This window comes from Nansenia antarctica (genome assembly GCF_963989245.1).
Source record: "Nansenia antarctica genome assembly, chromosome: 1".
Classification (NCBI taxonomy): domain Eukaryota; kingdom Metazoa; phylum Chordata; class Actinopteri; order Argentiniformes; family Microstomatidae; genus Nansenia; species Nansenia antarctica.
Window position 1 is genome coordinate 47,166,255 of NC_137674.1, and position 14,360 is coordinate 47,180,614.

The 14,360-nt window shown below is 43.5% G+C and overlaps 2 protein-coding genes across 3 annotated transcripts; both read right to left on the reverse strand.

Moving 5' to 3' along the window:
• Positions 1-2,717: 2,717 nt before the first annotated feature.
• rpusd2 (RNA pseudouridine synthase domain containing 2) lies at positions 2,718-6,561 on the reverse strand. Its single transcript, XM_080548683.1, has 4 exons — positions 6,536-6,561; positions 5,768-6,272; positions 5,311-5,607; positions 2,718-4,024 (listed from the first exon to the last, which is right to left on the reverse strand). The coding sequence occupies exons 2-4, from the start codon at positions 6,230-6,232 to the stop codon at positions 3,101-3,103; spliced, it is 1,686 nt and encodes a 561-aa protein (XP_080404809.1). The 5' UTR covers positions 6,233-6,272; positions 6,536-6,561; the 3' UTR covers positions 2,718-3,100.
• A 987-nt stretch (positions 6,562-7,548) lies between these two features.
• Positions 7,549-14,304, reverse strand: pcmtl (l-isoaspartyl protein carboxyl methyltransferase, like). 2 transcript variants are annotated; one of them, XM_080548694.1, is made up of 9 exons: positions 14,269-14,304; positions 13,815-13,950; positions 13,472-13,576; positions 13,085-13,116; positions 12,765-12,869; positions 12,265-12,385; positions 9,970-10,055; positions 9,471-9,640; positions 7,549-9,138 (listed from the first exon to the last, which is right to left on the reverse strand). In XM_080548694.1, the coding sequence occupies exons 2-9, from the start codon at positions 13,930-13,932 to the stop codon at positions 9,099-9,101; spliced, it is 777 nt and encodes a 258-aa protein (XP_080404820.1). In that variant the 5' UTR covers positions 13,933-13,950; positions 14,269-14,304; the 3' UTR covers positions 7,549-9,098. The 2 variants fall into 2 exon arrangements, with proteins under 2 accessions (XP_080404820.1, XP_080404821.1); XM_080548695.1 differs by having other exon boundaries at positions 7,549-9,174.
• Positions 14,305-14,360: the final 56 nt, after the last annotated feature.

Here is a 14,360-nt window from a genome sequence, read left to right on the forward strand (position 1 = left end):
TTGTCTTAGCGGCCGGGGTCCTGTACCTCATTTTCGAGGGCAGCCTGATAAAGTGTACGTGCCCAGGGTGGGTCGGGTCCCTGGAGATCTTGGAGGCCTTCCTGAGACAGCGTGTGTTGTACAGCTCTTCCAGAGAGGGGAGGGGGGCGCCGGTGATCTTCTGTGCTGTTCTCACGACTCTCTGTAGCGCATTTCTCTCCGCTGTTGTGCAGCTGTAGAACCAGTTGCAGATGCCGTAGGTGAGGATGCTCTCCACTGCGCCGCGGTAGAAGGCCACCAGTATATCCTGCTTGTTGTGTTCTTTCCTGAGGCATCTCAGGGTGTATAGCCGCTGTTGTGCCCTCTTGATGGTGCCTTTTGTGTTGTCCTTCCAGGTCAGGTCATCCCGCATGTGATGTCCCAGGAATCGGAGGGTTGAGACTCTCTCCACGCTCTCTCCGTCGATGAGCAGGGGCTGGATCTCGGACTTTTTCCTCCTGAAGTCTACGATGAATTCCTGGGTCTTTGACTTGTTCAGCAGCAGGTTGTTAACCTTGCACAGCTTGCTCAGTTGCTCCTCATCCCTGTACGCCGCCTCGTCCCCCCCCGAGATACATCCCACCACGGTGGTGTCGTCGGCAAACTTTACGATGTAGTTGCTGGGGTGGACGGGGGTGAAGTCGTGGGTGTAGAGGTTGTAGAGGATGGGGCTTAGCACGCAGCCCTGGGGGGACCCAGTGCTGAGGCTGAGGGCTGTGGAGGTGTGGGGGCCCACCCGCACCCTCTGGGGGCGGTCGGTCAGGAAGTCCTTGATCCACGCACATATAGAGTGTGATAGACCCAGGTCTAGTAGTTTGGTCACTAGCCTGTCTGGAAGGATGGTGTTGAAGGTGGAGCTGAAGTCCACGAAGAGCAGTCTCGCGTAGCTGTTTCCCCTCTCCAGGTGGGATAGAGTGGCGTGGAGCGTCGTCGCGATGGCGTCCTCTGTGGACCTGTGGGCTCTGTAGGCGAACTGGTATGGATCCAGGTTGGGCGGGAGGCGTGTGAGTATGTGGGTAGCGTGTGGGTAGCGGCCCAAAAATATTTGCCAAAATTGCCTATATTCTTCTGTGGTATTCACTCTCGTTTTGAGTTGCTTGGTGGATTGGATGATTGCACTCTCCCACAGTAATAAGGAAAAAACAACACATATTGGCAATTTTTACACTTTATTAATTTTACACTGTCAGGGACCTCAGTAGCGTGTGGAAGATCCATACGCAGTCACAACAGCTTGGCACCTCCTCCTCATGCTGGTCACCAGCCTGGTCACACACTGCTGTGGGACTGCATCCCATTCCTCAACTAGGATTTGCCGCAAGTCAGCCAACATGGTTGCGTTGGTCACTCTGCCACGTACAGCACGCCCAAGCTGATCCCACAAGTGTTCAATTGGGTTGAGGTCTGGACTCACGGCAGGCCATTCCACCCTCTCCACTCCCAAATACTGGAGGTGCTCTGTGATGATCCTGGCTCTGTGGGGGCGAGCGTTGTCATCCTGGAGGATGGAGTTAGGTCCCAGATTCGCCACTGGCCCCAGAATATCATTCCTGTCAATTGGTGCCATTCAGGTGCCAGTCACACACCTGTGATAGGGCTTTCACACCGGCAAAGAACCATGCCGGTTCGCGTTCGCGTTCGGAAACCTCTGAACCTTGGTGCTGTCTGGCGAACGAGCCCGCGTTCATACCAGTGTAACCTGAACCATCCGCGTCATCAACGCTGGGTGATGAAGGGGCGGGATAAACAAAACAATTCACAACTAGATGGCAGCTACTTCACTGGAAAAGAGGATAATATCTTCCACTACTACAGTATCTGAAATAAACACAATTTTCTGTGAAACAAAACAAAAGACACTTTCTATATGCGTTCTTTTAATCAGCTGCTCCATTACTGGAATAGAAATGGCTTACGAAATTCGCGTTCGCGCATGTCCGCGTGCGTGTGCGTGTGTGTGTTTGCTGAGCATGTGAGGAAGATAGAGAGAATAATGACACTTTTGATATTGTTTTTGATCACTAATGATTAGATTTAGATTAGATTACATTTTGTCTACTTCCTCCTTGCTGGTCTCTGCAGCCTAGAATAGGACACACCCACTGACGACGTGACTGTTCTACGTTTTGGTTCGCGCTTGAGAACCACTATTTTTTGGTGCCCGCTGCGAACCAACTTTTCAGGTTCCGAACCAATTGAGCTTCGGTCTGAACGCGCCGGCCGGTTCCAGACTTGGTTCGCGAACGCGAACCGGCACGGTTCTTTGCCGGTGTGAAAGCCCTATGACTGACATACACCTGCCAGCACTTGAAGCTCAAAACGAGAGTGAATACCAACAGAAGAATATTGCAGGGGATTTTGTCAAAAAAAATTGGGCCGCTACCCACACGTTTAGCTGTGTTACTCATTCCACGAATGCATGATCCTTACAAGTTGTACCTCATTGTAACGGTGCCTTATCAGGCTTTCCAACGATATAAAATACAATACCAATTGGTATTATTAAAGGGGAGGAAGAATCGACTGAAATAACGTTCCCAAACTTTTTTTGAGGAGTTTATATACTTTTACATAAGTAAAACATTAAATCATTTTTCTTGCAGAATGGGGTTTCATTTTATTCAAGGTAACTAATAATTGTTTAAATAATAGTCACACTTTATTTAATTTATTTTAGTTTATTCATAAGCACAGCTCAAAACAAAATTAAGATTCTTAGATCCTAAAAGCAAGACTTTGTCCAATGGAGAACATATTTTATTCCATCCAAAGCACAATTCAGGAGGACAATCATGTATTCTAGAACTGAATTCACAATTAAATGATGATTACAAAGCAATCAATGCAAATTTAAAATATATATTCCACCAAGATTTAGCACCTAAACAGTACTTTTGAGTACATTTTTGGAGTGAGCATGTTGTTTCTTTAATACAAAGCATTCAACGCCAGGATCTGTCACTTCAATGACACTACAAGTGTAAATGTGACACATTGCATCATTTTGGCCCTCTGATCAAATACAATTTGTATATCATACATGTTCCTCTCTAGTTGTGTTGAATCAATGAACACTACTGCCTCAATCCTCAACCCAGTCATCTTTAGCCCAATCAGGAAGGCGGGTTGAATATTCAAAGTCTGGTCCTTTATAACGTAGAGCATGGAGGTACATAATCAGCTCCTTAGCTGTGGGGTCTGGTCTCACCATCTTACACTCGCCACACAGAGGGTCTCGAATATTAGAAGCATCCGAGTCTTTAAACACAGTTTGTTCCACATTTGAATCTTTTGACATTGGTCCTGGAGATTGTAGTTTCCTAGACGAATCACCACTAGGGCTAGAGTCCTGCGTGGGACAACTGTCTGCAATGCTGTGGCCCTGGGCTGCTCCGTGTTCTACCTCACTCAGTTTACAGATAGAAGTACAGTCTTGTGGGGTCACCTCTGGTTCCTTTGAGGCACTGTGCACACCCTTCCCTGTTTCAGAATGCGCTGCACTTACATCAGATGCGGGAACACTAGTTGAGATGACGCACTGTGCCTCCTTGCCATTGACCCCAGCATCAAGCTCCCCCCCAGCCTTGCCCTCCTGTGTGACAGTGTCATCAGGCATGTCCGGGAGGTGAAGGTGGTGACTCGCCTTGGAACGTTCTTCCTCCAGCAGAGCATTGAGCAGCTCCTCATCACTAATCCCCACCAGGCCTCCCTTGGCCCTGTTGGGCCCCCAGGCAGATGAGCCGTAGATGGGGTCATTGAGGATGGGGAAGCCCAGGAACTGGAGGTGGACCCGGATCTGGTGGGTGCGCCCAGTGACCGGGAGGCAGCGGACTATGCTGGAGGTTCCATTGTAGTTGAGTCTCTGGAACACGGTGCGACAGGCCTTCCCTTTGGGGTGCACCCTGCACAAGCCCACCTTGAAGGAGACCACCAGGATGGGCTCCTCACATACCAGCTCGCCTTCAGGGAACTCCCCCTCCACCCGACATACATACTCCTTTTCCAGCTGGAAGAGGGGACGCATCGTAAATATATTTGTCACGGTGTCACTGAGACACAGTGATACAAAGACCACACAGAGGAAGTTAATGTAGAGTGCATGCTGTAACCAGGTTTTCCATAAGTATATGAAGAGTTCATCAGTGGAGTCTGGTTAAGTTAGAAATTCAAAGGACAAGCTTATTGTAGGCTAATACATGGCATGGTTTCAAACACACAATGAGCCCGTCCTCCGATTTCTCAGCCTCCACACCAGCCTCCTCTTATATGGATCCGAATGTTCATTATTGCTTCAATAACAATAATAATAATAATAATAACGCATTTATTTGGGAGAGCGTGCTGGATTCTATGATGTGGAGTTTTCTAAAGAGTAACGCCCGATTTATGCTTCTGCGTCGAATTTACTCGCGCCTACGCGTGGGCTCTCCAAGTTTATAGTTCTGCGTTGGTCCGCGGACCACGGACCGCGTCGGTCGGTGTACTCATAGTGGCATAATAGCGATCAAAAAACGTATTTTTGTTATGCTTGTTGTAAAGAAAATGTCTATAATGCATTGAAATGACAGTAAACTAAGATAATAAGATGCTTAGCATCATTTTTCAAATCTTTATTAATAAGTTATTACAGAAAAAGTAAATGACATTTCTGTCATGACTTCAGCATTTACGAGAGAGTCGGAATGTGACGCTACCAAGCGGACCAATCACAGTTGTTATAGATAACTTTACATTAAATATGTCTATCATAAATATAATTTAAACCTAACGAACAGCCATGGGGCTCCCTGTAACTAATCATTTATTTCTAAATAAACAGGATTGTACATCTCGTAAATGTGAATCGTGCTTCTTATAGGAAGGCTGTGCCTGACGCTTCCATAGTGCGCTCCGTTGGAACGGTACTCAAAGCGGCATAATAGCGATTTTTTAGGTTGTTATGCTTGTTGTAAATGAAAGTTCTATGATGCATTGAAATGTCATTAAACTAAGATAATACGATGGTTATCATAATTTTTCAAATCTTAATTAATAAGTAATTACAGAAAAAGTAAATGACATTTCTGTCATGGCTTCCGCATTTTGGCCGATGAGAGAGTCGGAATCATATCGGAATCATGTGCTACCAAGCGGACCAATCACTGTGCTTACGGTTGCGTAGAAATTGCAGCGTAGTTACATTTTTGGAGAGGTGCGCGTCAATCTACGCGGGCCTATTTTACGCAGAAGCATAAACTGGGCTTAAGAAGAGGAACATAAGAAGAACTATGAACATAATATTGTTAGTCTCACCTGTCTGTCTCGCACCAGCTGGTCCAGCTTCTGAGACACTTCTAGCGTCCGAGCAAAGAGCAGCACCCCAGAGGTGAGGCGGTCCAGGCGGTGGACGGTGTGAAGACCAGAGATGCCTCGCTCCTTCCCCAGGATGAAAATGACAGTGTTGTGGCGGAAGCGTCCACAGGGATGAACGGGCATCGAGGCGGGCTTGTCAACAACCAACACCTCCCCGTTGTCCTCCAGGATCTCCAGGGGCTGACCAACCACAGGCGGCTCGTGGCGGTGGACAGTGTTCTCCATGTGGTCGTTGTTCTGAAGGGAAAAGCAGGGAACATTTTTGTTGTTGTTGTTCAAAAGCCGAAAATCATTGCCATAGACCACATTCAGTATTAGGACTGTCTTATTTAAGTTCTACTAGCCACACCAGCATACCAGTAGTAGTGTGTGCATATTGGAGCACAATGTAACTAACCCTGAGCGTTATGGTGAGGTCATCAACAGGCGTCTCGTTCAGTCGGATGCGTCCAATCTTGGCCGCCTCTTTGTAATACTCCAAAGGCTCAGCCCGGAATTCACTACTGAAGACTTCAAGAAGACTTTTCCCAATCCACCGACCCTTGCAGTACGTTTTGAACTCAAAGTAGTATGGGCGCACTTTGCGCAGACCATCCTCAAAGTAGTAAGTTGTCTCATTAAAGTGCTCCTGGCTGAAGCTAACCCCAGGGTTTCGTTTCTGCGGTGGGGGGATGTATCTCTCTCCCGGACGTTGGTTCTTCCCACCACCTCCTCTCCGTCTCTTTCCTCGGGTGCTTTTCTTCTGGTCCTCCACGTCTTCGTTTTTACGTTTGCACGGTTCTTTCACGTCGCTGGCAGTGGTAGCGATGGCTGTCTCGCCGGGGGAGTTTGCCTCTGATGCCCCGGTTTTACTGGACTCCATTGCGCTGTGCGCGGTGACTGCTGTGAGATGTTTATGAAACCTGGCGGCAGAAGAGATCGCGGTCACTGTATGATTAAGAACGTGTTCTTGTATCACTTCGTAGATCGCATCTCCCTATTTTTTAACAGTTGTCAGTGGAGTACATTCACAGCGAGTTATTTCTCACCTGTCTGATTGAAAGACTTGGCGAATAGACACATTTGTCTTGAAATAACGTAAAAGCTAATTCATGAGCGATTCTAAAGCTTGCTTAGGTTTATTCTTTATAACCACAATTTGTCCGGTAAAAGATAAGGAACATACTCTGGAAACACTCACATGCATCTCCCTGTGGGTCTGTCAAGAAAAACGTCGTTGCAGTGAAATCGACGCTTATTGATTGCGTCACAGTGTTGTCCAATGTATAGCTGTCCATCCTAACGCCTAGTAAATGTGGTAATCTAAATAAATGTTATGCAAATGCTTTGAAAAGCATCGAACGTTGAGGAAAGCCAAATCCAAATCTGATGTCACACTAAACTGAACTGGCCCATGCATGCCTCTATGATTAAAGCAACAGGGTCATTTTTTTTTTTTTATACGGTGCCTTTTCCGTCCCCAGTACTAAATCATGTTGTATTTTGTCTAAATTTGGACAAATACTAATTCCATTAGGTTTGTCATGTATAGTCAATTGTTATTTATTATGAATACAATGATATGGGCTTCTAAGTTGTTGTTTTCTACATTTTAAAAGCTTTGGTTAAAGATGTAAATTGGATTTTGCATGGGATTTGGGATGTCCCCAGTGTTGTTCATTCAACTTCAATCCAACAAATAACTATTAAAAACATATACATTTCCAAATACAGTATGTTATTATTATTTCATTTTCCTGATCAATCAAATTGAATAATTTCAAAAAAAAAGCATTTAGTGCAAATTAGATTCCTCATCAAGTATTCATGGTCATTCTAGGCATTATGCTAACACAGGCAGGCTAAAGGCTAACTTTAACTCAAAATGTCCACCCTGTTATGTGTCCACTCTGTTCTGGAGACACTCGCCCTATTCAACTACAGAGGGTATTCTAAATAAAATAAAATGTAGGTGCCTGAGCTCGACCACTATGTTTTTCAGCAAGCTAGATATGTCCTTTATATAATAGAACATTAAAATATAGATAAATCAAAATGTATTTTTCACAAGTTATGAAGTCCAAATGGCACCGTATTAAAAAAATGACCCAACATCATCTGCAAACACTAAAGATCACTTGCCGGCCATCACAGTTGCATATTATGTAAATAATTGTATAGACCTTGGTACTTTGATTCGATACATTTTATTAATAAACAATGGTGTTATTGCACATATCATAATTTCGATTATTTTTCAAAATAAAGTGCAACTAGAAAATATGAATGAATGAATGAAAGCTTTATTTCGAACATGTGAAAAAAGAAATAGTTATAACAAGAAAAAAAAAGAAAACGATTTACTAAACATGTCCGAAAAGGAGTAGGAAGAAGCATAATCTTATTTAATCCTACCCCTTCTCCAATACTCAGAGATTAATAATTAATAATCTGCAGTTAACTTCAATATTAATATAATATTTTATTTATTATTATTAAATCAAATGTATTTAAGTATTTACATATTTACCAACAATAGAAAACAAATAATGTAAATAAACAAATAATCTGTGAAAACAACTGGTGACTGTCAAAGCCCTTCTTCCTCCTCGTACCTGGTGAAAACCATGTTTTTATACCGCTTTTTGAACTGGGTCATGCTTGGACACCGCTTTAGCTCCACACTCAATCCGTTCCACAGCTTCACTCCACATATAGAAATACAAAAACGTTTTAACGTTGTACGTACATAAATGTTTTACATTTAACTCCCCCCTCAAGTTATAACTCCCATCTCTATCAAAAAACTATTTTTGAATATTCCCAGGGAGTAGGTTGTTATTTGCTTTATACATTATTTGTGCTGCTGGAAGGTGGACCAGATCCGTGAATTTTAATGTTTTTGATTTTAAGAATAATGAATTTGTGTGATCTCTATAACCGGAATTATGAATTAACCTTATGGCTCTTTTTTGCAACATTAATAGTGATTGTAGTCTACATTTATAAGTATTGCCCCAAACCTCCGCACAATAATTTAAATATGGTAAAAGCAGTGAGCAGTAGAGAGTGTGGAGAATATTGTTCTTCTGTTCCAGAATCACAGGGTGGTCATAAGAGAAAAAGGTCAGACTACATTTAACTAGATTCACAACAAACATTAGAAATAAATTCATTAACTTGTTTACTTTTCTTATCAAGACAAGACAAGTTTATCTTATTAACCTTGCATATGGATATGCATGAATATCCCAAACTTTCAGTCAGAAATATGAAAAATAATCTTCCACATGGCATACAATTCTGAATACATTTCCTCCATGTATAAAACATGAACCATTTAGGTGACCACGGACTCTTTAATCCCTTGACAATGACAAACCTTGACACTAGAACAAGGATCATCTGTGGTCCAGTTTCAGTCAGTAAGCGCTTGGAAGGTGTTCTATAAGGAAGAGTGGCGTCAATGAACAGGTCAATTATCTATTGGCCAATGCCAATTAGTTCCTTTATGTTACACCAACGGAGGATGTTGCAAGGCAACCAGTTGTTCAATAATCAATAATATATAGAAAAATATCAATATCAATATTTGGGTAAATCAGATATATGGAACTATGTGAAGCTCATTGGCGCCGCTCTTCTAATACACCACTCTGGGCAGAGTGAGAAGCTGTCACAGAGCAGGCTGCTGCTGCTGCTGCTGCTGCTGCTGGCATGTTGCTAGGCAGCAGGAAATGGTGGAGGTTCTACAGGACCCCAGAGCTGCTGCAGCACCAGCGCCACCTCCTGCAGGGGCAACCACACTGCAGTCAGAGCTCGCCCCTGGGGAAGGAGACACACAGCAGCTCTTAGGAGAATCAACTCTGATGCGTGATGATGAACTTGAAAAAGAGATTATAGATTATATATCTCAAAGGAGACTAAACATGGATAAATGCATTCTACTAAATAAAAATAGAAGAAATTGTCATCAAGTCTGCTGTGTGATCATGTCAATTCACATAGATGGAGGCTAGGTCTTGGTCTGGCAAAAACAATATAATTTATTTGACAAATAAACAATATTCCCCCATTTATACACTTACTACAGCAAGATCTATGTCTGTTTCAATACCTACCCAGGCCACTGGCGCTGCTTGTCAGTCAAAGGAACGTAGACCACTCCCATGAGAGCTTTCCTGAGGAAGGTTCCGTCATTCTGCCTGTCATACTGTTCTAGAACCTGGCTTCCACCGTCAGGACCCACGGGCAGAACCAACCTCCCTCCAGGCTTCAGCTGCTCCAGGAGCTGTGGACATGACCACACAGGGATGGATGGAGAGAGGGAGAAAGAGAGAGAGAGAGAGAGAGTCAGAGGGTAAAAAAAAGAGAGCAAGGGATATAAAGACAGAGAGAATATCGCTGGATCCCTTGGCAGTAAACCCCAATCAACTCAGTAATACTATAAGTAATGATTATGCTTTTATAGAATCGCTGGACAAATGACCAGAAAGGCAAGTGTGCACATTGTGTGAACAAGACCATTCTCATTCTCTTGTAATCTATTCAGAATGTTCAAACAACACTTTTTCTTTAACAGTTTAACACTTAAACAGTATCAAACAGAAGAGTCCTTACAGCTTTGGGGAGTGTAGGTGCGGCAGCCCCAACATGGATGGCGTCATACGGAGCTCCTTCTGGGAAGCCCAGCCGGCCATCTCCCGCTGATGGGAAAACCCCACCACAGACCGTTAAACACAGTTGTGATGTCACCAACAAACACTCATGATGACTAGCCGGTGGCAGTATGAAGTCAACCCAACTACACTTATCTTTAAGTGTTTTATCACTTAACTATAGTATTTATCAGTCTCTTTATGGACTGAGTCACTGACCCAGAATTATTTCTCTCAGATTACGTCTCGATTTTATACTGTGTATTGTATTTGCGTACAAAGTATTGAATCTTGAATGCTGCCACCATTACCCCAATCATCACCCACATAATAAACCTCTCCATCAAACAGGGACACGTCCCCCTTGACTTTAAAATAGCAAGGGTAACCCCACTGTATAAAAAAGGAAGCAAATTAGACCCAGGCAACTACCGACCTGTTTCTATTCTTAATTCCATCTCGAAACTTATGGAAAAAATAGTTTATGAACAGGTCGATAGGTACCTTACCGAAAAAAATCTGATGTATGAATTTCAATCAGGATTCAGAACATCCCATTCCACTGACACATGCCTTCTCTATTTGAACGACCACATCAACCATGAGGTGGACTCGGGCAAGTACTGCGGCATGGTCATGCTGGACCTCCAGAAGGCCTTCGACACAGTAGATCACCACATATTGTTAGATAAACTGAAAGCAATTGGGTTCGATAGAACATCGGTGAGCTGGATGCAATCCTACTTAGAGGGGAGGGAACAGGTGGTTAGTGTGAATGGAACACTGTCCCCCCCCCTCCCAGTGACCTGCGGCGTTCCACAAGGAAGCATATTGGGACCTTTACTGTTCCTAATATATGTGAATGACATGTCATCAGCATGTAATTGCAATTTGTTCCTGTTCGCGGATGACTCGGCTCTGCTGGTCTCTGACAGGGACATATTGCAGGTGGAAAAAGCGCTAAGCACTGAACTGAGTAGAATCTGCATCTGGCTAGCTGACAATAAACTATCAATACACCTAGGTAAAACTGAAACCATCCTATACGGATCCCCATCTAAACTCAGAAAGGCTGAACATTTTAAAATAAAAGTGGGTAACATTAATATCACAAGAAAAGAGGATATTACATACCTGGGCTCCATCTTAGAGGCAAATCTTTCCGGAGATAAAATGGCAGCAAAAGTAATCAAAAAAGTGAACCATAAAACTAGATTCTTGTACAGGATATCCTCACTTGTCAGTAAAAACACACTGAGGACCCTATCAGGAGCTCTCATTCAATGTCACTTCGACTATACCGTAACATCATGGTACTATAGAACCACAAAGGCCCATAAAACAAGACTCCAGACAGCCCAAAATAAACTGGTTAGGCTTCTGCTAGGCCTCAACCCTAGGACACATCTAACCGCTGCTCATTTTTTGAGCCTTGATTGGCTACGAGTAGTTGACAGAGTGCAGCAGCTTGCACTGGGCCTAGTCTTCAAGATACGCTACACCACAAAGACACCCAAGTACCTGTCAACATACTTCCAAAAAGTGAACAACGTCCACACATACAACACCAGAGGAAGCTCCACGAACCACGTTCAACCGCGTTGCACCACAAACAAGGGTTTAAACTCGTTTGCAAACTATGCAGTAAAGATGTGGAACGCCCTTCCTATAATCTTAAAGGAGTGCAAAACACTGCCCACCTTCAAAACCACTCTCAAAAAACATTTACAGGAGGCCGCAATCCGTAACTGGACCCTCTAAAACAAAAATCAGATTAAAAGACCCGAACTACCCACTGTACATACTTTGTGTTTTGTCCCCCGCCCCCACCTGTGGTGTATGTCCCCACCTGTCCTACCCGCTGTACATACCTTATGTTTTGTTGTATTGTTCTTCCCATGATGGATGTACGTTTATCTTGTAGATAGTAGTAGTTATTTGTCTGTATTATCATGTAGATAGTACTAGTTCTTTTCTTATGTCTGTCTTACATGTAACGATGAATTGAAAATCAAGGACCCCAATTGAAATAAGCCAGTGGCTTTCTTGGGTTTTTATCCTTTTAGTTTGACCTTGTATGTAATATGTACTTTCATGTACCTACTTCTGCAAACATTCTAATAAAGTTTTCAATCAATCAAAAAAATGTCGGCCATGCATTGTCAGCGCAGTGGTATATGCTAGTGGGGACATTGAAACACAGACTGTTTACTACTGGCACACGTTGATGACACAGCCTTGAGGTCACGTGACTCACTGAGGAGTCTGATCCGTCCTGAGGAGAGCAGCTCTGAGTCGTCAGACCGGACATTCCTCACAGATGTCTGCACCAGCGCGTCTATGTGCTCTATCCCCACCACCTTCCCAGAGGGTCCCACCTGCAGGACATGGAGGCAATAAGAAGAGAATACTGTAACACGTGGGAAGGAAGAAGTAGCTGGAAGACCTGCCTCTGATGTAGCTACAGCCAGGATGGGCTCATCAGTAGATGCTGTATCGTACATCTGAGGTAGGGCAGGGCTGGTGGAGGTGGACTTCAGAGAATGGGCTCATTGTAAATGCATGGCATAGAATAAGGAATGGTATCAAACACGTCCTCCGATTTCTGCCTCCTCTAGGATCCCCTGGTAGCTACCATACATCTGAAGGTCTCCCAATATATATATAGTCGTATGCAGTATTTTAGTATATAGGAACTCTTTTGTTCAATATTGACATTCAACAACACCTCAAGTAGGACTAGATTCTGGAACGTACCATCCTAGCGAAACAGGCAGTGAGATAGCCACTTCCTGATCCCACGTCCAACGCAGACGCCCCGTCAGTCAGCTTCTCACTCAGCACCTCCAGAGCATGGGCATGCTAAAGAAAACACAACATCCATAATCCATAATAAGCATCAAAATAACTCCTATTTCAAGTCAAACTAGCTCATTCTGTTGTAGTGGAGGTGATTTCGAATCATGTTCTCGTGATGAGGTAGCCATGGAAACTCAAGTGTCACCCTTGGACCTTGAGGGTGACCTCTTGGCCACGTGTCACACTGGGGAGCCAGTCCTATGTGCTGAGATGCTTACCATGTGTGGGGCACTGATTGTCGCCCTGTACCCTATGAAAACAAAGAACATCTGTGAATACCGGGCTTCTCCTTTTTTTTGGCCTTCTGTCTGTACTTTTTTTATTACTTTATTTAATTGTATTATTGACTGTCTTCTCCATGGATGTGAAGTGTCTTTGAGTACTGAGAAAAGTGCTTTACAAAATAAATGTATTATTATTATTATTATTATTATTATTATTATTAAGATCACAATAGATAGAGGTCACCTTTCACAATTCTATATGTTGCGCTGTAAGCAATTACTAAATAATGATATAACAATGTTAATACAGTATTGTTATTTGTGTAATTATTCCACAGGTATTAATTAGGTCGACATTCTAAATGTAGTGTTCTTGAATACCTATAGACTGAGGAGAGTCTGCATAGGGATAGTCTCTGGAGTATATCCCTCTGTCTGTGGCCAGCATGGCATCAAACACCCGATCACTGCGGATCACCCCATGTTCTGTGGAGCAAGATGATCGTTAGGATATTTGACACGGTCAAAGAGAACAAACTTAAAGGCAGTTTCCCAAATACTGATTATGCCAAATTCTGGGCTAAATCACACTTTCAATGGAGATTCTTAATTTAAAAAAGATTCTCCATAGAAAATGCTTTAGACTCTTTAGTCCAGGACTTGGCGTCATCCAGGTCAGGGGAACCACTAGCCTTGAGACTGTTCATACATCTGACGGTCCTACCCCTTAGTCGGCTGATGAGTTCTGGGTGTGTCTTGCCGCTGGACACCCACGCCATGGTCCTGGACAGCAGCACACCCATAGGGACAGCCACTAGTGTCAGTCGCAACACCGCTTGCATCTCTTACACTGGACCTCCCTAACACAGTCAATGACAAAATGATACGTCAGGTAAGGTACCCATCATAGATTCACAGTGACTGATTTGTTGTTGATGTTTTTGACTATAGCTAACTAACTTGATAATGTATCTGTCTATCATGTGGCATAGCCTACTGCTGGTGTTTTATGTTCAACCAGAGATTCAGTTCTTCTAACCTCTGAATTGAGAAAGGTTTTACTAGCTAATGGTAGAAATACAAGCCAGCGTTGACAGGTGTTGGCTACTGAATAAGGAAGTGTTTCACATCAAAGTGTGACTGCAATGATAAGATCCCTGGCTAATTCTGAAACATACCTGGGTAAGCACCACCATCGGTCTCCACAATTTCCCACAACTACACACTTCCTGGTACCCTCAGAGGACAACCTGATCTGACCAATGACATT